The sequence below is a fragment of the Argiope bruennichi genome, chromosome 9 (genome assembly GCF_947563725.1).
Source record: "Argiope bruennichi chromosome 9, qqArgBrue1.1, whole genome shotgun sequence".
Classification (NCBI taxonomy): domain Eukaryota; kingdom Metazoa; phylum Arthropoda; class Arachnida; order Araneae; family Araneidae; genus Argiope; species Argiope bruennichi.
Window position 1 is genome coordinate 76,919,001 of NC_079159.1, and position 27,613 is coordinate 76,946,613.

Below are 27,613 nucleotides of genomic sequence, written 5' to 3' on the forward strand. Positions count from 1 at the left end.
CAATGTACTATATACAGTATATAATATACAATATAGTGTGCTATTTGGAGTTAGTTGATATTTTTGTAGCATTTTAGAAATTTATATGTAAGGACAGAGCACATTTCCCAATTTGAAAACACAAGAATTTTTTTTTATAAAAAAAGTTTTATATAATACAGGTGCAAATAATAAAAGTGTTCTGTACCTCTTAACTTGAATTTGAATACGCTGCACATAGAATAAGAATTGCAGCTTCACGTGAAGGTAATTACCAAACGGTTTTGAAGAAATAACTTCAGAGCAGATCGCTCACCAAATCATCGCTTTACAGAAAGCTGCTGCATAGAACCATTGAATAAATGATTCAATTCCAGAGATAAATATTAACATTTCGTTTCCCAACTACTTACTATGTGATACTTTATGTTGAAAGTCTCAATCGAAAAAAAAAAATCTTACAACCTTAGAATGTAGAAAATGAAGCAAATTTATACATTTTAATTTGAAAACTTTGACACTGCACTGTCACAAAATAAATTTCTTTAAATCATCGTTAAAATCAAGCAATGCATTAATAATTATTGCCACTTTGACTCAAAGATAAAGTTACAGACATTGTGTTTACAGATAAAATGGTTTATTTTGCTGGAAATTCTTAAAAATATGTCTGCTAGACTCATGGCCTTTTGATATTTCATAAAATACAAATGGATATATATGTATATATATATTATCTCTACAGGAGAAAAGCATATGTTTCTAAATTTAATGCCAAATCAAACATAACATTTACGAAAAAAGAGAAGAAAGATTCTCAAAGTAATGTCTTATACGTTCATAAACGTTACATGAACAATAAAAAATGATTAATACATATTCATCCAAAGGTGTACTCCAGAGCAATTTTTGTATTGACTAATTTTCACATAGCTAGATTAAATGGCACCAGGGCATTATAAGATATTCTTTGCTTCCAGTCAAGCACCAGTCTAGGATAAATATCAAAGAAAAAATATATTCCTAATATATAACCCATTAAATTTAGACTAACATCACAGCACTAATACTTTGTCTTTGTGGCGCCTGAGAAAAATATACTTCAAATCTCTCTATCCACGTGTTATAGTAACCAATACTCTAGAATAGGAACTTTTTTTATGGTATATCTTTCATTTAAGGTTGAATAGCACATTAGTTAAATATTATCTGAATTATCTTTACGATTCTCTTAAATTTTGGGAAAAATGAGCACAGTCCAAAAATACGTTTAGTAAAGCGACTCATTCACTAGCCAAGTAGCTCTGAGTACAGAAATAAATGGGAAGAATGAAATTATTTCCCTCTGAACATCAAGCTCTAATGATTTGTCAAAAAAAAAAACAATCTGGTTATTTCCTTACTATTATCTGTTGCAGCTATTTAGCTAAAAATGATTTAGGGAGAAATTTTCCAATGAAATATGAGGACCCCTCTGAAATTTTCGTGATATGCGCAGACGATAAATAGCAGAAAAAAAATTAACAGTTAGATTTGAAAATATGAATTATTTTAGCACAGCAGACGATTTTTTTTACTGACAATTGCAAGTAGTTTAGCGTCGAATAAATTTTAGGCAAAAGGAAAATTGGAGTTGAAATGAGAACATTATCATGTTATGATTTTTTTATAGCATTAAAGGGGGGAAAATGCATTCAATGTCTACAAATAACATTTAGAAATGAAGATCCATCTCGTGTTATTGTATTTAGATGGCTTACAGAATTTAATAGAGGTCGCAATTCCTTTCAGGATGAAGAACTCAGCAGTAATCCCGGATAATTTGTATTTTATACGGAAAATGTTAATCGATGATGATCATTCACTTACCAAATGATACAGAAGGAACTTAACACTGAATCCACCACCATTATTTATGAAGAATTGCATATGAAAAAAATAGTTTGCCGTTGAGTCCCTCGTGATTTAACTGAGCACCAAAAAGATGAACGTGTCAGAATCAGTAAAGAAATTCTTAAATTACTTCAAGATGGTGACCATCGCATTATTTCTAAAATCGTAACTGGTTATGAAAACTACATACCATTTTTTGACGTTCCAACACGTCAAGAAAGTGAAGTATGGGTCTTTGAAAATGATCCCACACCCATAGTGAAAAAAAAAAAAATAATGTGCCATGAAGAAAAGTAATGTATGCAGTTTTCTTCAGAAGTACAGGATTGGCCAAAGCCATCAAGCTGGAAGCACTGTAGACACTCAAGGATAATTGGTACACCAGATAATTGGTCTTCCAGAAATTCTTCAAGAATGTTATGTTAAAGGACTGATGCTCCACCATGACAATGCATCTCCTCATTCAGCAAGATTGGCAGTAGAGTTTCTTGAACAAAAACACATCAAACTGATAGAACATCCACCCTATTCACTCTATCTAGACATCTAATAAAGAACTCGCTTGCACGTCCTTTTCATTCTGAAAATGAGACTATGAATGCATTTTTTCCATCGATTCCAAGAAATAAATGGCTTGAGACATTTAATCTTTTGAAAATTCGCCTACAGAAGTACATTAATGCTGGAGGAGACTACCCTGGAAATTCATAAAATTCCGTAAGTAATTTTAAAAAACCTATGTGTATCTCAAAAATTTCAGAGTGACCCTCGTAAATCAAGTACCGTATTTATGAGGTCTTTTGATCATTTTGAAGTATGTTTTGCGTAACCTTCTTTTCCAAAGATTCCTATTACCTTTGGGAGTAGTTAGTCTTCATATATATATACTATATATATATATGTATTTTTTTAAACAACCCAAGTTGCTTGAACGGGTAAGGTTATGAGTCTCTGTACCAGGCAAGTTCGTAGAAAAGTTGTTCTGTCCTGTTCTTAAGACCCGGAACTGTCTTTGGTTTGGTCACCACATTTTTTCTCGAGCTGAAGAACCTCATCTGACCATCATCTTCAAGTTTCCTTAAGATGCTCAGTTTTCTGGACCAATCTCCTGAATGCAGATGAACTTCGACGCAAAGATGATTAATTTTCTACAAGAAGAGAAAAGAATTAATCATGGTTGAGATGCAAAATTTAGGTGAAAAAAATGTATGCATTTTATAATGCATTAATGTGATATATGTATATTTTTTTAGTTCTGACAAATAGTAGTTTCTGTTTTCATTCATAAATAGATTTTTTGTTTTTCCTTTTTGTCAATGTAAATTCATCATGTTCTCTGAATCAGAGATTTGAATGATACCTTCACCTACTATAGAATAAATCAAATGTATCACGAGCACCTCAGTAAATAAGCGCAACCTATAAACGTCATCTTTCTTTCATTTACTTGACTGCGATGATATTTTATTAGAATACAAGTCCATATATTTAGTCATATTTTAGTAGACATTTTATATGCAATTTATTCAGAAATGTCATTTAATATGTATTTGGTTAATTTCCAAAAGAACGCAATAAATGTTTCGACATTAAATATGAAAATGCTCTTCGATTATCTTGCATTTAAGTACATAAATTTTATTATTATTATTGCAAAATGGTTATCTTTTCCTGTTTGTTTATGTATATGTAAGCGACAAATATCGGCATTCTACGGAGTAACTTGTCACTTTATAGAATAATGGACATTTTTTTGGACAACGTATAAAATATAAGACTTATTATGCACTTTTTCTAGACATTATATACACTATTTGACATTCTGTTGAATGAAAAATGCTATTTAGTATTTGAAGAATTTGAATTTTGTATTTGAAGCATGAAAAAAAAAGACCATGATAACTTTCTTATTTAAACAGTTTGTTAGTTTAGGAACAAAATGTATACAAAATAATAATTTTCATTATTTTTACTAGCGCATCCACGAAAGGTATGAATGTTTTGATCAGGCTTTGGGCATACATGTACATCACTGGTTCTCGTTTTAAACAACACATCAGAAACGGAAATCTTTTTGGTAAGCATTCACTATAATGTTGGTTTAATTTACTGCAGAATGTGATCCTATCCATGTTTTTTGAAATAGACTGTTTTTCATGCATTGGTGATGAATTTCATACTTTACCGGTTTGACATTTGGCATTCAATAGAATGCCTAGAAAAAGTGTAGTAGCAGTTTTCGGTATTCCATAAAACCTCTAGATATTCTATAAAGTGCCGGCGTTAATATAGTAACTTACAGTACAGTATATACAGTAAAAAGGCGCAAATGATGTCAGCATGTACATTTCGAATTTCATTTTATTAAAGTCTGAGGCGAGTTAATTTTAATAACAAGAATATGATTATCACCCAATTTTAGGCATTATTTTATAAAATTCTTAGATATTTCATAAAATGCTGGATTTAATGTATTGACGATAACCCATAAATCAAATGACTTAAGTTTAGTGGCTACTAGATGCCTGAATTGGTGAGCTTCCTTTGAGAAGGCGCAAATGAAATCAGCAACTAAATTTCGAATTCCATTTTACTTAAGTCTGCAAAGAGAGAATTTTAATATTATAATATGGTTAAAAGGTGACAGCGATCTTTTTAAAGTTTTAGATCGATTTATTAATTAACATCTTGATTTAAAACTAATCGAGATTTGTTAAAAAATACAGTTTTTCACAAAATAAATTTTTGAAAAAAACTTTAATTGGCAAAAGAGAAGCAAATTGCATGTCTTTATTTAGTTAGCCCAAAACTAGATAAGGTTAATGTATTTGTTGTGATATATGTGTAAGCAAGCTCGTAATATATTATGCTGCTGCATAATCTGTTTCCAAATTGTTTAATTTCGAAATTAACCCTTTGTTCCCGGAAAAGTAATTAGGTTCATAATTATTCACCTAATACAAAGAATAATTTATTGTCTGAATTATAAATATATACAATTGTTTTAAGTCGAATACTTCTGAAAAATTAATCTATATCTTTTTACCATTCAGCAGGCATTTTTAACAATCAAAATAAATAAATAAATAAAACGTCAAACTGATGCACCGTCTTGACTGGTAAGTGAGAGGGCAAAGGGTTAAATGTGTAAACGCCTAACTGCAACTAAGTCGCAGGTGCTATCCAGTGAAATGCAAGAACACTTACACAAGAATTTTAAAAACTTGTTAAATATTAGATGATTAATATTATTGAAGGAAACAATGGGATGATGCAATAAAAGTAAAATATGTTTTGCCTATATTCTAATTTTAGATTATTAAAAGCGATTAAAAGTGAAATTAAAATTCTAAAGTATATTGTGAAACTAAACGCTGTGGCCAAATAATAATAATTTGAATGCATAAACTGGTAGGAAAGTTAAAAAAATGAAAATCAGTTTTTTTTAATGTTAGATGACAAAAAGAGATTTATGGGTCTTTCAATTACACAACAAAGAACACTACAGTTTTTAAACAGTGTTCAAGGGATTTTTATTTTTTAAATTAATTACTTTTTACTTTCTTATATACAAAGTATAGAGAAAGAATATAAAAAAATATAGAAAAAGTAATCGTCAAAAAATTCGAACTTTAAATTTTAATGAATCTCCAAGTTTTAGACTTCTCTGAATTCAAAAAAACATATCTTTGAAAAATGTCCGTCTGTCCTATCTGTCTGTGACAAAGATAACTCAAAAATGCTTTGCTCTAGACAGATGAGATTTTGTATACGGTTATTATACTAAATTTGTAGGTTTCTTTCAAGTTTTGAGCAAAATCTATCCAGAGGAAGTTCGTCTGTTCGGTTGTTTGAATAGAAGTTACACGATAACTACAAAACGAAGACAGCTAGATAGATAAAATTTGGTACACAGATTTAACTTCTATAGTGTAGACATCTGTGAAAATTTGAGTTAAACTTTCTGCCAGTCTGTACTTTAAGAAACATATAAATTCAATTATTCAAAAATGCAATTATTTAAATATAAGAAATTTGGTATGGTATTTTGGGACAACAAATGCAATTTTGTGTCAAATTTTTGTTTGAATCGATTGAAAAAAATGTGTCGAAAACACAAATTCGTTTATTGGATACTATTAACACATGTTAGGGATTAATCGCCAAATAACTTGCCAAGGATGACTCGATAGATTCAGTAAAAATGTTAAATTCACACCGAAAATTAATGTAGAATATTAAATGTAGATTACTAAATGGACTGTATGCATTACTTTTTCTATAAAGTTGCGACGAGTGCTGGTTCGTTTCTTAAATGATGAAACTAATTTGTAATCAACAATATTTAATTAAGAGTTCCATACTATTCATGACTGAACGCTCACCACAGAACGCCAACCACGAAACGAGACGAACAAGAATCTTAAAGAACAAAAATCAGAATCTATACAGAAGAATGGTTGCCACAATTGGCGCACTATTATCTGACATGGCGATATTAACAATATTTTTGATTGATATTTAACAATTAATATTTCGTAACTATTGTACACCATTGCAAAGGAGTTCTCCGGCATGACAAGTTTAATAGAAATTATGCGAGGAAGTTTTCTGGAGATTGTTATTATTATTTCAAGTTACAAAAATGTTTCATTTTGATGCCAAAGTCAGAAACATCACTATATGCAAATAGTTTGGTTTTTAGAGATGATTTTTTTAGTGAGTTTAATTGAGACGATTTTGCTGAGTGACCAGGCATTTATTTGTTTCTTTTGTTGACAACAAATATAACGTTTACTAATGGTCACATATTGCTTACTTTGAATAACCCTTTTTCGAGAATATCTTCGATGACATTCCATTCATCGCCTTCAATGTCCAGCTTCAGGACATCTATTGTCTTGCTTTGGTGGCCCAAGAAATCGATGATGGCGTCGAATGTTCGCATTCGCCAAGTTTTCATTTCCTTGTGGATGAATCTGAAGATAAAACAAACGGTTAAAAAAAAATAGTTAATTAATCTGTAAATCATTGAAAATTTTCATTCGATTTTCTATGATTTTTAAATCCAAAATTTGGTTTTAGAAATCGTTTAAAAAAATTCCTAATATTAAAGAACATTTGAAATATATATTCATCTTACCACAAGATTTAATGTGAAACTGCAGTTCCCAAAGAATAAATGAATGAAATTACATAAAAAATATTTAATTTTTAAAACATTGATACTTAACCCTTTATTTATCGAATTACTTTATCATCAATTTTTTAAATTCATTTTTGAAACGTTAGTTAAGTTTTGGTACAGAATAAACGCAAGAAGAAGAATTTTTTTATTAATTTAAATAATTTAGTTATTTTATATGTTATTTTTTTTAATTAATCATCTTGGTAAAAAAGTATTTTTACAATCGACTTTTACTCATTTCCTGGTGTTATAGAATTATGAAATTTTGTGTGTTCTCGATGATGATACGCTGTTTTAATATTTTCAGAATTTAATTATTAAATAAAATTTTGATTTGTCTCTGCTAGAGCCACTTTGTTAAGATTTTTGCAAACAATATATTCCAAAATTAAAAAGCAGAAAAAAATTAAAATACAAAAGATTCTGCGGTCCAGTATACTAATAAAAGCCCATTTTTAAAAAATGGTTTTAATTAAATCTATTATTAAAAGAAGTACGAATAAATGTGTTCTTTCTTAAGAAAATCTGATCGTTTTCAAAAATTTTTAGCAATCATTTTTTTTATAGCATAAGATTTTTATGGAATAAAATATGCAAAATATCTATAAAAATGTAACATTTTCAGCGAGGTAATTAGCTTAAATGAAATATCACAGAAAAATGAACGAAAATTGCTATAAAAATATACTTATTCACTGTTACTTTATTATTAAGCACATATAAGCAAAATTGAATCATTTCGCGTAATTTCATAGGATAAACACACGTAATTTAAATCTAATTATTTGCTCTTATGTTGCACTGAGACGTAGCATACCATTTTCTCTGTGAAAGACGCAGAATGGATTCCAAAATTAAGTAGGCGCACTTGACTAATAATCTGTGAAAATACGACGATTTTTTGTTAAGGTTCTGCAAAATATCTAAAATTAAAAATATTAGGGGCAAAAAGAAACAAACTTATTTTACAATTCTAAATTAAATTAATTTCTTTGGATAATGTCTGTAAACTCAAGATATTGAGAAATTTTCATAATGGTATTGTGCTGGATGCGGATGATAAATCAGCAGAAGTGTTCTCTTTTCTACTTTCTTGTACATTTGCACAATATGGCGTATTTTATATTTAACTTCGTAATATAGTGAAGGGAACTAAGCTTGCTCTTCGTATTCACACAATTCGTATTTGTGTGAAAGCGATAATTTAAAAACGTTGTAAACAACAGAGATTAATTTCAGTACATCAAAATTTGGACTCGATGGCTAGACGGAAATTCGTTTAATCTCTGTTGTTTACAACGTTTTTAAATTATCGCTTTCACACAAATACGAATAGACTGACCGACAGACAATTAACCTTAAAATGTATTTTAAAGAAAAGTTGATATAAATTGATGAAAAATAGTGATATATTGTGGTATTGCAATGTGACGTAGGTAGGTTGTAATGTGACATAGCGCAAATGTGCGCGACAGTAACATTTCCCAGAGGGCCGCATCGCACACATACGTACGATGTGTTCAATTTCATTCATCATCTCATCGCTTTTCTTTGAGCAATATTAGCATGCATTTTATACGAAAATCTGATATTGTAGCCAACAGGGAAACGCCTTTCAAGTATGGTTTTTTTCGCATATATAAAATACGTGAGAGCCACGCCGCTAATACGTGAGCGACATCAAAATAAGCTAAAAACTGATAAAATTAAAACTATTTAACCAAATCATTCCTCACACCACATATTTGTCAAATAAATGCTACTTACGAAAAAAAAACATTTTGTGGTTTTCTGGGAAATATTATAGACTTGGCTATGACATGCAATGTGTTAAAGGTCATTTAATTTGTTTAAGGTGTATGTACACACTTGAAACTTCAAAAATCGTTCAAAATATCGATTTTTTTTATTGCTTAATAATGTTCTCTGATACTTTAGCTTTCAAACGATACCAAGATGTTGCCAATATTCCAAATATTTCTCGAGTTATAATTATTTTTCTTGAGGTGCTTTCATTGAAAACTCTAGTTACGGTGTTTTTAAAACTCATTTTATGAAGAATGATATTTTTCCACTATGTTACTTCATTCAAACAATCATAACTCAACAAGAAATGAACCAAATACAGTTATTTATATATCAAAATAATCTGTATGAAATAGCGAATGTTTTGTGCCTCAATCAAAGTTATATTTATAGAAATAAATTTTTAATAGCTGTTTAAATGTTAAAATGACAGAAAAAATCTCGCTTTTTCTATTCATCATTGATGAAAAAATTGTTTAAAAAAAAAACATGAATTTTTATAACTTGATTGAGGCAGACAACATGAAGACTAATATTAGGTATCATTTCCAATTAGAATTGTGTGTCTGTACAAATTAGAATTTAAGATATCATGTTTCAAAAAATAGGCTAATTAGCTCATTAAATATTATTTAATTAATTAATAATTAGTGTAATATGGTTTTTTCTCACTGAAATGAGTTTAAACATATATTAATAACTTACTGTGAAAAAACAGGATTTTTAACGTTAAAATTTAAAAAAAATCTTCAAGTGTGTACGTACACCTTAATGCGTTCCTTTTCAGAGCTATCATGTTTACAAAAAGCAGAATTTAAAAAAAATATTTTTAACGTAATAATATCAATTGGCTGGCATATTTCTATAAATTGAGTGAGGGATGTTGCATAACTCAAAATTCGTTCAAAATAGACCACTGAATCTAGAGCTGCCAATCGGGCATATAGTTACTACATGGATAGTAAGTCCTTTATAGTAAAGATTTTCCAGAATTTTAATAAAATTTTTAATTAATTTAAAAATAACCGAAATTTAAAAAAATTTTCTTAGTAGCTTCGGAATACATTATTCTTTAGAAATTTTATTGCATTATTTAAAATTAAAAAAAAAAAGCTTTCCAAGATTACAAGCTTTCAGCTCACAAGGTCATTTACTTTGTTTTCCATTCATTGGTTTATGAAAATGTAAATAAAAATGTATTAAGGAATCAATTATTTAGAGATACTGCACCTATAAGCTGAATGTTTTTTTGTTTTTTTGTTGATACAATACCTAGGATAAAACGATATTTTCAGATTTGTTGTACTCGTATTTACAAAGCATACTATTCCTGGCAGTAAAATAGACTTGAATTAATCTTAATGTAGTTTAAAAATAACTGTGATCGATATTCTGTGTAGTGATCAACATTCTTTGTTAATAGCAGTGATCGATATTCAGTGTCATAAAAAAACTATAGAATTGGATTTTATTTATGTGTATTGAGTATACACATGTACGAAACGCCATTTCCGTGGCAATTCCAATAATGCTGAAGAAAGTTTGAAATGTTCTTTTTGTATTCGATATTTGTAATTTTACGAGATTTTATGGTATCTTACTAAAAATATTTGACAGTTTTGATTTCCATTTAGTCTGGTTTGGGCGCTGGTTTTCTGTTAATTTGAAGAAATTCAATAGTTTTAATATATTTTCTGAGGTAATAAGATATGGTCTTAAAAATTATTGGCAAAAATCAAGTTTTCAAATGTAATGAGATCTGAAAAAAGTTATGATTTTTCTTTATTTAAAAATTTAAACAACCGTTGGAAAAACTGAAGTTTACAGTTTAAAAACTTAAACTTGCTTATATGCCCTTTACGAACTATAAATTTTCACCAAAAACTAGTTGAATTAATTGCCTTTAAAAACTTTTTTTTTAAACAAAAGAAGGAAAAAACAAACAAACATATCGTCTGATAATTTATCCAATTCAACGTAGTAAGAATCCTATCAGCAAGATCAAAGGTTTTGTTTTCGTCAGTGTAAAGGATCTTCTTTTTCTTTTTGTCAGCTAAATGATTTATTAGTTTAAAAATTTCAATTTAAATTTTGCCCAATCAGTTTTGAATGTTGTACCTGTAAAATTCAATATTTATTTTCACAATATTTAAAAATATTGCTTATTTTAGAAACTTCTCCTGCTCATTTTTTAAAAAGTCTTAGATTAAAAAGTACACGAACAATTTATCAAGCTTAGAAAGTTAATATTTGTTTCGAAGACCTTTAACTTACTTCAGATCAATTAGATAGAATATATTGTGCTTTCAAAAAGCTTTTTGTGCACAGACGAAGTACCTTTACCAAGAACAAGCCAAGAAGCCTTAAATAACATTTTATTCCCATCTACATCACACGTACACACACACGCACGCACGCACACACATACACACACGGACGGACACACACACACACACAGAGAGAGAGAGAGAGTTACGATTCAGTTTATGTTAACTTTAAGAATCAAAAATGAATTTTAAATGCAGCTGTCAGGTATTATTATCCGAGTTCGAGGCATAGCCGGTGCAGAGAGGAAGTAGCAACCTTTTAACAGCTTGGATATGAACGAAACTGGTGCTAAATCTAAAGAATTGCTTAGACAGTTGCTGATTGCAGTTAATATTATAGATATTAGATCTCTAAAGGCATGAGAAACCCGCGCAAATCATATATTTAAATTCTGTTTAAATGGATACAAAATAATTAATTTTAAAATTATTGATGAATCCAATTTATCACATAGATATATCATTTCTATACGAATAGAAAATTTGATAAAAATTATATAAAAAGTTGAATGATTAAAAAAAGTAACAAATTTGCAATATAGCAGGTTTTTTTATAGTGTTGGGACGCATTTGTTTTAAAATGTTGCTTTAGAATATATTTTATCAGGGACATAAGTTTTTAAAATTAAAAGAAAAATTAGAAGTGTTATTTGGCTGACTTACTTGTCTTCATTAAAATGAGAGATTCCGAACGGATAGAACCAGATGTTATGTTTGTGCTGATGGGGGCCCATCTTTAGACTCGGGTCGAAAGTGTACACTTCACATCCGAAGTTGACGATCTCTTCTTCGAAGGACCACTCGTCATTGCCTCTGTAAATAAAAGAGATTACAATTGTTTATGCAGTTTATTATTGAATTTTCCGTGTCCATCTTCTTTTGTGTCAATAATAAGCAATTACAGATATTTTTTCCCTTTCTTGTTAACTAACTACTTTTGGCTATTCATTGGTTTGCTGGGAATAATCACTGCTAATCTTGTATAACTTGTTTTTAATGGCAATAATTTTTTAAATTTCAAATCCTGATCGACAACATATTGTTTATTTTGCTGCATATTTCCCTAATTTATATCGATACCTTTATGTAGCTAATCCTATTCTAGGAAGGGTTAGCAATGTTCCAAAATCGATGCACTTTAAAAGTTTTTCAGCATTGCTCGATCCTGAAGTTAGACTTCAGCTATAAGTACAATAAAATTAAAAAAAAATTCGTTAAAAGTATGCCTTATATGGAAATCCACTCAGCATGGACAAATAAATCGCATCTTCATGTCTTGGTCATCAACAATGGAAAAAAAAGTCAGATTAGTTTAGTTATACTAACGTCCTGTTTTAATGCAACACTAGGTATGTTTTGGGACGAACCACGAAATTTTGAACCTCGCTCAGATGACAAAGACGACACCTGATATGGCACTGTCCCTCTCCACCTCACACTAGCGGGAAGACGTTTGACCCGGACGGATTTAACGTGCACCAGATCCTCTTATACGACGGTTTCTCGGTGGAATCGGGTCACGAACCTGAAACCCACCGGTTCCGAAGCCGAGGCTTTACCACCAGGCCACTGCGGCCCGAAAAAAAAAGAAAAAAAAATGCCAGAATGAAATATCAGTAGCAAAAATGAAAGCGATTTTGAATTTTCATTTTTACAATAAAATATATTGTAAAATAAAATAAAGATAAATATTTCTTTAATAAGTGAAGAAGAATTAGGCAAAAATTTTTATTCTTGGAAAGATAAATGTTGTGAATTTTAAGTGGATAAAAAAAACATTTTCGTGCAATAATATTTTTGATAATTATGGTGAAAAAAACGTCGAAGTTTCGCCTACTATTTTATTTAATTAAAATTCTAATTCAAATTTCCAAAAATCCCTACGAGATGCCTATTTACACCCTCCAAAGTATTGCCAAATTTGGTAGCTTTGGGTCAAATGATTTCGTCTGTAGAGCGACAGTACAACACATATAGACGCTATAGTTTAAGTATGGTTAAATTACGCTGTAGCTTAAGTACGGTTTATAATTTGTTTTCAGAGTGCGTATAAAAATGTGAGTGCTGAGAACAATTTTTCTAACCCTTTTGTTAAGAAAATCTTAATTATTAGCTTTTTATATCAAATGCAAAGGCTTATTACGTTGATTGATGATATATTTTTGTTTTGAGTGTATCTAAAATAAAGAGGGAAAAATGCTATTGAAGTTTGATGTTGTTCAAGAAATCATTAATCAACTGCCTCAAACTTCAATATCATTTATAGCTTTTTTATTTTCTTGTATTTTTTTTGTTTTTTGTATGTATATAAAGAGAAAAAATTTAATCATCAAAAAATGTCAACTTCAGAATTTGATGAATCACCATTTTCAGATCTTCCCGAGGCTGAAAAGAACATTTTTTTTTTCTGTGAACACTACAGCTCAAAAACGGCTTGAGCTAGGATGAAATTTGACATATGGACTCTTATTTGAATTTATAGATTTATATCAGATTTTGAATAAACTCCGTTCAAAGTAAATTTGTCTATACAGATGTTAGAATGTAACATCGAATTTTGCATAATAACAACAAACGAAGAGAGTTAGATGGATGAAAGTTGGTACACTCATTCAACATCCAAAGTGTAGTACCTTTTGAATTTCGAACCATATCTGTCATGTCCGTCTACTGACCTGTACTTTCACAAGCATGCAAATGCGATATCAGAAAAACACAATGACTTAAATATATGATAGTATAGTATATAGTAGGCATATAGTATAGTATGTATGTGTATGTATATATATATATATATATATATATATATATATATATATATATATATATATATATATATATATATATATATATATATATATATATTTATGTATGTGTATAGTATAGAATGTATATGTATGTGTATGTATATATATATGTATGTATATGTATAGTATAGAATGTATATGTATGTGTATGTATATATATATATGTATGTATATGTATAGTATAGAATGTATATGTATGTGTATGTATATATATATATGTATGTATGTGTATAGTATAGAATGTATATGTATGTGTATGTATATATGTATATGTATAGTATAGAATGTATATGTATGTGTATGTATATATATATATATGTATGTATGTGTATAGTATAGAATGTATATGTATGTGTATGTATATATATATATGTATGTATTGTATAGTATAGAATGTATATGTATGTGTATGTATATATATATATGTATGTATATGTATAGTAGGTATACACATACATACATATATACATTATAGTAGTATATACATTAAATAAGTAAATTTTTCAAAGTAAGTTTTTTGTAACTTGAAATACAATCCTATCTTTAAGGTGTGCTTTCCCCTTTACAAACACATAAAGCAAATGTATAAAGGACTGCTGAAAAATATCTTGACATATAATGTCTATCAATCATCAGTCGCAGGTTAAAACATTTTCGTCCAATATTTCTATCCATAAAGAATAAAATATGAAAAAGCGATATTGTATGTAAAATTTATAGAATTGCATTATTGTCACTTTCTGGGGCCGTCACGGAAATGATGGATAAATCACTGTTATCTGACAAAGAAAAGAAAAAGAAATAAGAAATGGTAAAATTTATGCGGCTATAGAGGATTTCTGGAATGATATTTGACAAATGCAAGCAACGTTTTTTTATTGTTACTATTACGAAGGTTGAAAGACTGAAATGTCAAGATTTCTGTTCATTACTGAAACAAAGCAAGATATAAGCATTACTGTAATTACATACAAAAATAAATGAAACAACGGGAGAGGTCTTATCAAAACTTCCTCGCATGCTCTAACAAATTTGTCACACTAGAGAATGCCTTGCATAACATTAGGGTACAACAGTAATGAAATATTAACTTTTGGCGTGAATTTAGCATTTTCACTGAATCTGTCATGTCATCCTTGGCGATAAACCTCCGGTTTACGTTAATTGCATCCAAAAAATTTCTCAACCGATTAAAAAAAAATCACACCAAACTGCACTTGTAATCACAAAATTTCATTTCGAATTCGATATATTTAAGTCATTGCGTTTTTGAAATATTGTGTCAACATGTTTCTGAAAGAACAGACCGACAGACAATCAACCCGTAGTTAGATTTGGCTCAAAATTTTAAAGCCATATAGACTATGGATGTTAACTCTATGTATCAAATTTAATCTTTTTTGCCCTGTTTGTTTTGTAAGTAGCGTATTTATTATATTCGAACAGGAGGACAGAAGAACTTCACCTGAACAGATTTTACTCAAAATTTGCTGAAAGTCTGCAAATTTGATGTAAAGACCGTATGCCAAATTTCAACTGTCTAGCTCAAAGCGTTTTTGAATTATCTTTGCCACAGATAGACCGACGGACATTTTCCAAAAATGTGCTTTCGAACATGGAGATTTAAAGGGTGGTCATTCGTGAAAATCTCGAATTTTTTGACGATTATCACATTTTCTCTATACTATTTATACAAGAAAGTAAAAAGTAGAAAGAGGTGATATAATACTGTATTTATTTTCTTATATTTAAAATGAATGAATGAACAAAGCTCTCTGGTAAACTGATCATCGGTTGAAGAACAACCTATCATTCACTTTCATGGAAAGTAGACAAATGACGTATTGTGGCAATATATAAGAAAGCTGAGAAAAGAACACTCCCGCTGATTTAAATGCAAATCTCATTGCCTTTAAATCAGTGGGAAACTCACCCAAAAGAATATACAAGGCAAGGTGGTCTAAGAGGCGGGGCTTGGTCTTGGCAGATAATTTTGTCGCCATCCGTTCTGTTTGTGGCGTCTTTACTGCCGCCAAGGGATAAAGCTGTGTAACACAGGGTTTTTGGATGCTGCACGTAATACAGAAGTCTTTCGAAGTCCTTTTCTATAAAAGAAACTTTATGTGAATAAATAATTCTTAGGGATATAATATATTTTTACTGAGAACAAAAGATAAATGTAACTGTAAATGTATTAACTCTCAGCAGGAAAGACAGTTCGACCTAGAGCAATCAAATTTGGCACAGATTTATTTTGGAGGATGTGAATGTGCAATTTGAACTGATTTCTTTGAGATTTTTATTTGAATTTTAATAATACTAGTTTAATTGTCATGTAAAATTTTCAAGATATTTTGCAAATTTCAAATAATAATAATAATAATTTTTTGCGTAATTTTCTACTATATATTTCATTGTTGCAATGAAATTCAAACCATTTTTCTTAATTGATCAGATATTTAATGGTGTGATTTAAATTCACTGTTGAAATATAAGAAAAAAGTTTAGCTAATTGTCTGCGAATTGTCCTGAGGAATCAGAAAGGGAAATTCCATTCCAATAAAGACAGCGTGTAGTTTGAAACAGAATACTCAGATAATGACACTATAATGTCCTGAAACTCAAATCTATGAAGAACTTTCGTGCACAAAATAAAACGAAAATGTGTAAGGCTATTAAAACAATATGGCTTTAATGCCTGTCATGATTTAAAAGTAATTTGTTGACAGAATCACTGGCATCGTGTTATGCATAAAAGATATAATTGAAATTAACCTTTTAATTAATTAACAATCAATATACCGGGCAAACCAGCTGATCATCAAAGTGATTAGTGGAGAATAAGAATATAGTAGGGTGTACCATAAGTTCCTTTCCTATTTCTAATATGAAATAAATACACATTATCTACTGTTTAAGATATTATTTATTTTGTTATATAAGAACCCTTTTTCTCTATTACCTTTTTCCGTCTCCCAGGAAGCCTTATCATGCCTTCTTTTCAAAATTGTTGTGTTTTGGACAAGAAATAATCCTCGAGGTGAGCTTTTATTTCGCTGGTGGATTTAAAGTTCTTATCACGAAGAGAATTTTTTAAGAACAGAAATAAGTAATAATCGGATGGAGCGAGATCTGGAGAGTATGTAGGATGCGGTAAAACATCCCGATTAAACTGTAAGAGCTTCTCTTTTACGTCTAATGCAATATGTGATCTCGCGTTGAAAAACAACGCCTGGTCGGTTCATTAATTCTGACCGTTTTTTTGCTATGAGAGCTTTCAATTGATCCAGTTGATGGCAGTATTTAGTAGAATTTATTATTTCACCTTTATGAGGAGCTCGTAGAAAATTAAGCCTTTCCAATCCCACCAAATGGACAAAAGAACTTTTTTGTGGTGTAGTCACGGGGTGTAATAGAGCTGTGGGACGACTGAAACCGATGACATAGACGGCTAATAGATAAGACTGCATGTTCGCCAAGCAGAGCCCGATAAAGCCATTCATAGAGGGATAAGAAAGAAACTTCTGGAACACCCTAATATAATAAAGTACTAGAGTGCTAAGAATTAATAAAAAGGATTACTTAAATAATTGTTTAAAATTCGCTTGTTCTTAATTTATACTCATTTTTTTAAATCAAAATTTAGCTCTAGTGAAATTTATAGGGAATAAAATGAAGTAAAAATCGGGACGGGAGGAATGTGAAAATTCCATTATTCCAATTGTTAATGAAAAAATAATAAAAAAGGAAACACATGATGATGTTGATCAATAGGTTCAAGTGCTATCACAAGGTTTCAGATCTTTTCATTGTATGCTATTTTATGCATCTTTTATTAATTTTTTCGGAATATGTAAATTTGCCGAGGAAGATATGCATTTCTTTTGGAAATGCATATCTTCCTCAGCACCTGTTAATATATTGAATAATTGAATACTTAATTAATTAATTTTAATTTGTTTTACGGTTTTTGCTTATTATTATTTTTTTCTTATTAAATTTAACTTGAAACTATGCATAATATATGCATATACTATTTAACAATAAAACAATTTTACGTTTTAACAAGAAAATTTTATTGACATATTTTACTTGAAACTTAGGTAGAGTAATTAGGTAGAACAATTTAAATTTATATTCATTCTATTCAGCAATTGATCAAAGAAATTCCCTAAAAAAAATCTTTAATTTGAAATTTTACGTTGAGAAATGCTGTGTTAATGTGTACATTTCGATGTTGATGTAATTTAAACATGAAACTTTATGTAATTCAAAATTTTTGTATATTCCTGTTAAAAATAAACAAAAATTGCTGTAAGCTAAACAAACAAACAAAAAAGCAGAAAATAAATATAAATTGCTGAGAGAATGGCATCAACCAATACCTATTTTCGAAAGTTATTTCACAATTTTTACTTTCATAGACACAATCTAAACGGTTGGGTTTAAGACTAGTAACAAGCTGGTGCGGTAATCAAGTTCTTTTACAGATACCACATCCATAAATATGGTCAAAAATATTTACAAAAATAGACAAATTAAAAAGAAAGGTTATAACAATAGATATAAAATAATATTTCTAGGGATTCATTTATGCTCAAATATGTAAAATTCAGATTAAAAAATACAGTTATATTATTGATTTATCTGTATCTTTTAAAATTTTATTCCATAGGTACTCGGAAATTTTACAATTGATTAAAATGCACTTGTGGGTTTACAAAATGAAAATCGTTTTTACATCTACAAGAAGAAAAAGAAAGGGCTGCATTAAGATTCTAAAACAAGTCATTAAATTAATAAGAATAATGAAAAGAATATGCAAACAAATTATATATTCAAAAGAAGTTCACATCATTCAAACACGTTTCTAAAATTAACGACCCATAAAACACTCAGTTAAAATTATCCATGACATTTCCTTTTAAAATCACTTGTTAAAATTGATTCAATATAAAAAGGATTTTATTTCAAAACACTTAAAGCTGAATATGATTAGGCAAACAGAAAAGTAATGTGAACCCGGATATCCGAAGAGAGAGCCATGCATTGTCAAAGTGTATTGCAATTATTTAATGCCAGAGGGAATTTAATTGTGTATGATTACAAAGTTTCATAACTTTTAATAAGAAATGAGAATTTTCTTTTAGACTTTCAAAGGCAAAATTTATGTATATATTGTTTTTCAATGTAAATTGTTTTTCAAATCATACAATCTGCCTTTCTTCTTAATTTCGAAGTCGAGGTTATTATTTTTTTTCAAAGGATTAAATAAAACTCGTTCAACCGAAGCCAGAAATAGGTTTAAAATAATAGTTAGAATTTTTAATAAAACGTTGCCTTAATAATTCATTGTTGAGGGATAAATGTCTTGTGGTGGAATGCATTTTACTTTCTATCAAACAAGGAAAAAAAAATGTTTTTCTTTTCTTAAATTGTGAACTGCATTCAATTTTATTTTCATCTAAGACAGTTTTCAGTGCGATGTGTATTTCTTATGGCTCTTGCCATAGACAAGCACGCTGACAAAGCCAGCGATTTTAAGCCGGGACTTTTAGCGTCTCTTGTATCAGTAGCGCCATCTAGGGCCAAGAGTATGACTTAGCTACTCATACGTCACAACCCTTTATACGGGGCAGACTTTATTCATACATTTCATTCACTCATCCATAGATCGTCATTTAGACCTGAATCAGAGAACTGTCATCTCTAAACCAGTACTCCCAGTGGCATTATCTCGACTTGGAGGACTTTGTGACCACGACAGATTTATATATGCACCAGCCACTTTATACACGGAAAGTCTTTGCCCGTCGAGGTTCGAACACACTACCCGAGGGATGCAAGTCCAACCAACCAGGCTATCCCGGCCTCGGTGTGATGTAAAATACATAATTCAGAGAATCTGTTCGTGTCTTACAAAAAACACAATTTCACTTATAAGAAAATATTTACTTGCAATCCTTCCTCTCATATTCTATAAATCAAATTGAACAAAATTGATTGCAAATAATTGACTTCAAATATGTAAAATTTATTACTTCTGTTTCACTGCCGAAAGAGGTGTCTGGTGGTGAAGCGCGTTTTACAATCAAATTGACATTCTGTTCGCTCTAGCATTGGAAACCCCCTGCGTTTGTTTGAGCATGCATCAGGATTCGTGTATTTAGTCAGAATAGGGGTGAGAGAAAAGATGGAAAGAGAGATGTTTACATTGAGCGATAAGGTGAACTCGGATTATATGTAGGAACTTAGGAGGCTTAAAAATTGCTGATAAGTCGTAATATTGTTGAAAAAAAAGGTAGTAATTCACAATAAAATACTTTAGAGCAATTTTTATTTACTGTAAGGTCTGTCTATACATTAAACTAGGATGAATAAAGGGAAGATTTATGTTCTTAAAATTTGCTGATTCATTTTTTCCATAATTATAATATTTTTACATATTAAAACTTTTCTTTGTTTTTATTTGTTATTGAATTTTTTGAGAACATTTTGAGATTAGCAATGGTAGATATTCTCGGTCACATTTAACGATATTATAGAAAATATTCTTCGTGGCACTCCTGAAAGTTTTTTGGCGTTAGAAATAACTATATAGCAATCAATACACAAGTTTGAGTTAACGTAAATTAGTATGGACAGAAACGACACACTACTTAGATACATATGGAAAAAAAAAAGAAAAAATTAAATGAAAAAGTTTCAAATAGGACGAAAATCAAGGTTAAAGAATGAAAAAGAATTCCAGAAATTCGCTCATCTTCCTTTCAGGAGGTAGAATCGTCGAAAAGTGGTCTTCTTTGGATACTGAAACGAATAGTACGAGAGATCAATTTTCTTCTGAATCTAAATATGCAAGTATAAATTCTTATTTGTGTTCTGTTAATTATCCAAAATTTTCTTCTGGATGTGTTTTTGACCTGCAAATTTTTTTACCTAGTGCCATCAAATTCGGCATAGATATACCTTGGAGAATGAGAATGTAACCTCTGAACGATTTGCTTGAAATCTTAATTATAATTTTAAATAATTAAAAATCAAGCGAATATTCTCAATTTCCCTTGAAAATGTATCCCTATCATTGCATAAAATTAAATTATAAACTTTTCAATTGTTCAAAAAGTTGTCTTTTTTATGATACCAACTTTATAGACGTATATTCTTTTCTTGAATTTTGGTAATTTCCCAAAATATTTTTGCGCGCAATTTTCAATAATAGATTTGATTGTACGAATGAAATTCGCACCTTTTTTATCGTTTTATTACATATTCTATCGCATGAATTTTCTTCCGTTATTAAGACTCAAGGAAGAAAGATTATGTTTCTAATCTGCACAGTTTATTTAAGTATTCAAAAACTAAAATTATATTAAAGTTAATGTGTCAATTATATTAAGTCAATCAAAGTCAATGTGCAGTTTGAAATAGATTTCCGAGATATTTAAGATAATGTTAATATGTCATACAACTTTACTTCATTCGGAAGGTTCATGAAGACATGTGTCAGGACATGTGTAATCAGGACATGTGTCAGCTGTTAAACAACACGGCATTAATATCTGTAACGATTATATTATACATTCATCACAGATATATATATATATATATATATATATATATATATATATATATATATATATATATATATATATATATATATATATATATATATATATATATATATATATATATATATATATATATATATATATATATATATATATATACATAAGAAGTTTAATGGAAATTATGCTTAATTAATATTCCCGACAAATCAGCTGGTCTCCAAAAGATGGCTAGTACTTAAAAAAAGATAGAAAGATATAAAACATTCACGTTTATTATATATCTAGTATATATATAAGTCTTCTAGGAAATACGCAATTCAGACTCAACAATTTTCCCACTTTTGCATTAACAAAATGTAGTTTTACTAGAATTAGATTAATTATTAAAAATATTAGAAGAGAAAAAATAGTTTAATTTTTTGTTAAACTTTTTTTTTGTGCATGCAATTTATATATTTTATCGTTTTGATCATAAGCCTTTTTTGTTAAGCATTTTTTTGAGTATGTGCATACTATTTACATATTTTGTCGTCTTGATCACAAGCCTTTATTGTTAAGCATTTTTTAGTGTGTTCATACTATTTACATATTTTGCCATCTTGATCATAAGCCTTTATTGTTAAGCATTTTCTTTTAGTGTATGCATACTATTTATATATTTTGTCGTCTTGATCACAAGCTTTTATTGTTAAGCCTTTTTTAGTGTGTTCATACTATTTACATATTTTGCCATCTTGATCATAAGCCTTTATTGTTAAGCATTTTTTTTTAGTGTATGCATACTATTTACATATTTAGTCGTCTTGATCACAAGCCTTTATTGTTAAGCATTTTTTAGTGTGTTCATACTATTTACATATTTTGCCATCTTGATCATAAGCCTTTATTGTTAAGCATTTTTTTTTAGTGTATGCATACTATTTACATATTTTGTCGTCTTGATCACAAGCCTTTATTGTTAAGCATTTTTTAGTGTGTTCATACTATTTACATATTTTGCCATCTTGATCATAAGCCTTTATTGTTAAGCATTTTTTTTTAGTGTATGCATACTATTTACATATTTTGTCGTCTTGATCACAAGCCTTTATTGTTAAGCATTTTTTAGTGTGTTCATACTATTTACATATTTTGCCATCTTGATCATAAGCCTTTATTTTTAAGCATTTTTTTTAGTGTATGCATACTATTTACATATTTTGTCGTTTTGATCATAAGCCTTTTTTGTTAAGCATTTTTTTGAGTATGTGCATACTATTTACATATTTTGTCGTCTTGATCACAAGCCTTTATTGTTAAGCATTTTTTAGTGTGTTCATACTATTTATATATTTTGTCTTGACCATAGGCATTGGTCGCATACAGCCGTGATTTGGACGATTTTGTTCAATAATGGCAAATTGTTCCTTTCATTATTCTTCATCTCTAGTGTTTTGAACTTTTCTTTATTCTGATTTTAAAAATGAAGATAAGAAACTAAATAATGGAGAATATGGAACGAAATAAATAATTCTAATAAGACATTTTCTTTTCTTTAATATGATTAGTTACATAATTATTTGTTTATTCTAAGCTTAAATCTAAATGGTATCAAGGCATGCTAAGTCAGAGTGTAAACATGTGACAGTTTACAAAACATATGATTTCTCGTTTGCTGCTAAACAGAATAGCATGTTGGGAAACTCCTTTAATGCAAGTCATAAATAGAAAATTATCATCATCTTTATTGAAACTTTTGTCAAATTTGACTGTGCAATTAATTTTTTATCTAAGTAAGAGCAGATTTTCTTACTCTATACAGTAATAAGGTTTTTTTTCAAGAAAAGCATTAAGCACCAAAATTAAATTGATGAAAATCATTTTATATGTTTCACATGAGCATGAATTGATTCTGTTATAGTATAAAAATAATATTACACACAAAATAAAATATTTAATTCAAATGCAGGGTATATTAAATAACCCGTGCAGAAGGAAAGAATAAACATCAATAAAAAAAAAACCTGATATAAATATAGACACACATAAAGCTTACAAAAATTCATGTTCTGATTGTTATAAAATACATGATAGCATTTTAAAGTTATTTTTTTATCGAATATGGACCTAAATTTCTCAGATAATTTGAAGCAACCAAATATTTAACATAAAGCAAACGATTTTGCACAATATAATGCGACATGATTAAAATCTTTTCCAGGATAACATAAAAAATTTATTTATCTGGAATTTTACAAAAATCTTAATAACAAAATGTAATATTTATTAGCAGAAGATTGGGGATTTATAATTATATAATTTATCGATAAACAGTTTTTTAGGTATCCGACTAGGCTCAGAAGGGATTCTTTAAAATATATTTAAAGGTTTATATGATTTTTTTTATTAATATAAGGATAAAATGATGAATAAAAGTGAAATTATTTAAATATATATGTAGTATTTCAAGAAAAAACATATTTTGATGTAAATTTTAGCATTTATTTACAAACGCTAGGATTGTTTTAGAGAAAAAAATTGTTACAGTTTTTCATTTTTCTTTGTAACATTACATGTGTAACATAACTACGAATGTAACTAACTATTATTTAAGAATTATATTCAAAAATAAAATTTTTGGGTGTAATATATGAAATTATCTATGAAGCTTCGGAATTTTTTCAACAATATTTGTATTAAACAATCATGAATCCATCAAATCCATATTTCATTACATTGCATAACAAACTGAATACTAATTATAAATTTCATTAAGATATCTTGATTATTTTTTGAGATATGACGGTACTCGTTCAGTAAGATAAACTCGTTCTTCAAAAAATACATTTAAAGTTTTTACATGCTTATAAATAAGCATCACTTACGTACCAATAGTTTGCTGTAATTTCGTTGCTAATTGACATAGAGACAAAATAAAAGTATCACTGAAAACAGAAAAAGTACTTTTTTTAAAAAAAAACTGCAAAAAAAAAAAATGAAATTTCATTTAAATGTATGTTTTTATCCTAGTCGGATACCTTAAGATAGAATTTCTAATTGTCAGATTAATGTCACAATATAAATTCTGCTAGGGATATGGTTAGATTCTAAAATATGTGTCAATAATATTTGAGGCGATATCCTATTCTCCATTTTTCCATGAACATATCTCCATATTTCCATCCTATTCTCCATTATCACTTTTATCTTTCTTTCTTTTTACTGTTTTTTTTATAAATTAGATTGTTGTTATAACCCTTTAAAGGGCCATTTTTTTTCAGTCATATTATGTTACAATATTTTTAGGCCTGAAATTAGAATAAGAAAAGGGATTCGTTTAGCTTATTAGATAAATTTAATTTGATTAATTAATTAATTTGGTTAATGAATAATTAAGTAACAAATCAAGGCACATCATTTTGTCTGAGATAAAGAACTGAAGCATCTAAGTTTCTGACTTTCTAAAAAAATTTGTTAAAACTTATGCCAACTTACATAATTTCATACAAAGATTGATAAATTTGGTGGGAAGCATACTCCCCAAGCCCCTAGAAAGAGTTAAATTATGATGTGGAGGCGAAAAAGATCTAATTTCAAAAGGATACTCTATCACATGGACACGTGATTCTCGTTGCAAAATGATGTCAACAATATAAAAAATAAAATGTAACTAAAATAAAAATGAAACTATCTTATGATGTATTTCTCATAGATTAGTTTGTAATTATAATTTTTACGATAAATATCGTGCATTTTGGTAAAAAAGATTGCACAATTCGGCTAAGTTTTATTTAACGATAAAAAATGAATATAATAAAATCATAGAAAAAAATTCATTTATGTTGACAAAAATGAAAAAAGTAAAAGAAAAAACACACACATTATATTTGGAAGTATATGACATATCGAGAATAAAATCTTCAATTGAAAATGATATTTCGACTTACCTATATTATATTTCATCTCTACTAGTTTCGCCTCTTCTTCATAGATGGCGCTGGTGAACCATATCCTCTTGATCCCAAATAAGAGACAAGCCAAACAAGCAGAGAGAGGCAACCACTTTTTGATGTTGTTTCTCTTTCGGTTGTTGCAGACGAAGTGCTGAGAGCGGCCCACACATGGAAAACGTTGGACCACATTCTCCATACTTTCACTAGTGTCTGAATACCATCCGCCGTTCTGAACTTGATGGCTGTATTTTCGGTCTGACTAGACCAGTTTGTTGACCCACATACCCAGCGAGAAAGTGACCTAGGGTCAGATGATGTTACCCCTCGCACAAAACGGAAAGCAACATCAGCCCTTTTGTACCGGTTTCTTATGCACTTCCTCCTAAACAGTCGGTTTTTTCCCCCTTTCGTTGACTGCTATTTATACAAGTTGACACTTCTTTTGTGGGGAAATAAGACAGAGTTAAATAAAATTTAATAAAAGATTGTTTTATTTAACCTTTCTGAACTTAAATAATTTTTAACGATGGAGATTTTTTTTTTTACTTTCTCATATAGGAATTTAAAAGAAAGAAAATATTGTAATGGTCGAAAATTCGATTTCGTGATTATAATAAAACCTTTCGTTTTTAATTGTCCTAATTCATATTTGTATTTATATTAAACACACACACACACACACACACACACACACACACACACACACACACACACACACACACACACACACACACACACACACACACACACACACACACACACACACACACACACACACACACAGTCTTAAATGCTGTTGTCAGGTACTATTGTCCGAGTTCGAGGCATGGTCAATTCAGAGAAAAAGAACGAATCTTCATTTCAATATATATCAAAGCAAAGAAGAGGACATGAGAGGGAGTAGCAACCTTTTAACAGCTCAGAATGTTTCTCGTTCGAAATGAAATTGGATCTAAATCTAAAGAATTGCTTGGAATCTGTTTAATACAATAAATGTTTTAAATATTAAATCTCGACAGGCATGAGAAACAACTCAGATATTAAAATTCTATTTAAATGGATTGAAAATATTTAATTCTAAGATTGTAGATAAATCCAATTTATTTTATAGATGTATCTACGAATAGGAAATAAATATGATAAAATCTATATGAAAAAACTGAATGATTCAACAAATAAATTTAGCAAACGATACCTTGACTCATAATATTGTAGGTTTTAATAGTATTGGGACAAATTTGTTTTAAAATTGTTGCTTTAGAAAATATTTTATCGATTACTATAATCTCTGTATTTAAAATGAAAGGAAAAATTAGAAGTGTTATTTGGCTGACTTACTTGTCTTCATTAAAATGAGAGATTCCGAACGGCTAGAATGAGATGTTGTGTTTGTTCTGATGATGGCTCGGATTGAAAGAGTATATTTCTCATCCGAAGTCCGAACATGACGATCTCTTCTTCGAAGGACACTCGTCGTTGGCTCTTAAATAAAAGAGATTACAATTGTTTATGCAGTTTATAATTGAAATCTCCGTGTACATCTGCTTTCGTGTCAATTATAAACAATCTGTTTAATTATTAATGAATGGATTTCAGCATGTCATCTGTACAGCAAATCTATAGGCGTTTATGAAATTTTGAATGTAATTATTTCCATTCGATTATGCTTCGAGTTCGTTATTTGTTGCTCTGTAACATGTTAACTCGAAATGGAACAAGTTGAACAAACAATATTTAGTTTGTAACCTTTACATTCAATCTGCAGGTCTATGTAAAATGTGAACAATAATTGTCTAAAAGTGTGGTTGTCTCTTTCTGTGTGCACGGGAAGACGATCATTCAAAAACCCAATCAGCTATACAGATGAATTATGCATATGATTTTATTACTAGAATTTATTGATCTGTTTCAAATTTTGAATAAAATTCATCAATGACTTGACTGTCTATTGGTCTGCCTGTTCGTGCGCATGCGTAGGTGATAATTCATAATCTCGCCAAGCCCGATAAATGATTTTTAGTACGCGATTTCTATACCAAACTTTTAGATCTAATATTATATTAATTTTAAAATAAAATTCATCAAAGATTTACTGTTTTTACTTTCTTGC

At 29.2% G+C, this 27,613-nt stretch overlaps 1 protein-coding gene across 1 annotated transcript; it reads right to left on the reverse strand.

The window, feature by feature from the left end:
- Positions 1-1,546: 1,546 nt before the first annotated feature.
- On the reverse strand, positions 1,547-25,712 carry LOC129984746 (probable methyltransferase-like protein 24). The gene is made up of 5 exons (XM_056094695.1): positions 25,498-25,712; positions 15,934-16,105; positions 11,857-12,006; positions 6,692-6,851; positions 1,547-3,020 (listed from the first exon to the last, which is right to left on the reverse strand). The coding sequence occupies exons 1-5, from the start codon at positions 25,697-25,699 to the stop codon at positions 2,814-2,816; spliced, it is 891 nt and encodes a 296-aa protein (XP_055950670.1). The 5' UTR covers positions 25,700-25,712; the 3' UTR covers positions 1,547-2,813.
- Positions 25,713-27,613: the final 1,901 nt, after the last annotated feature.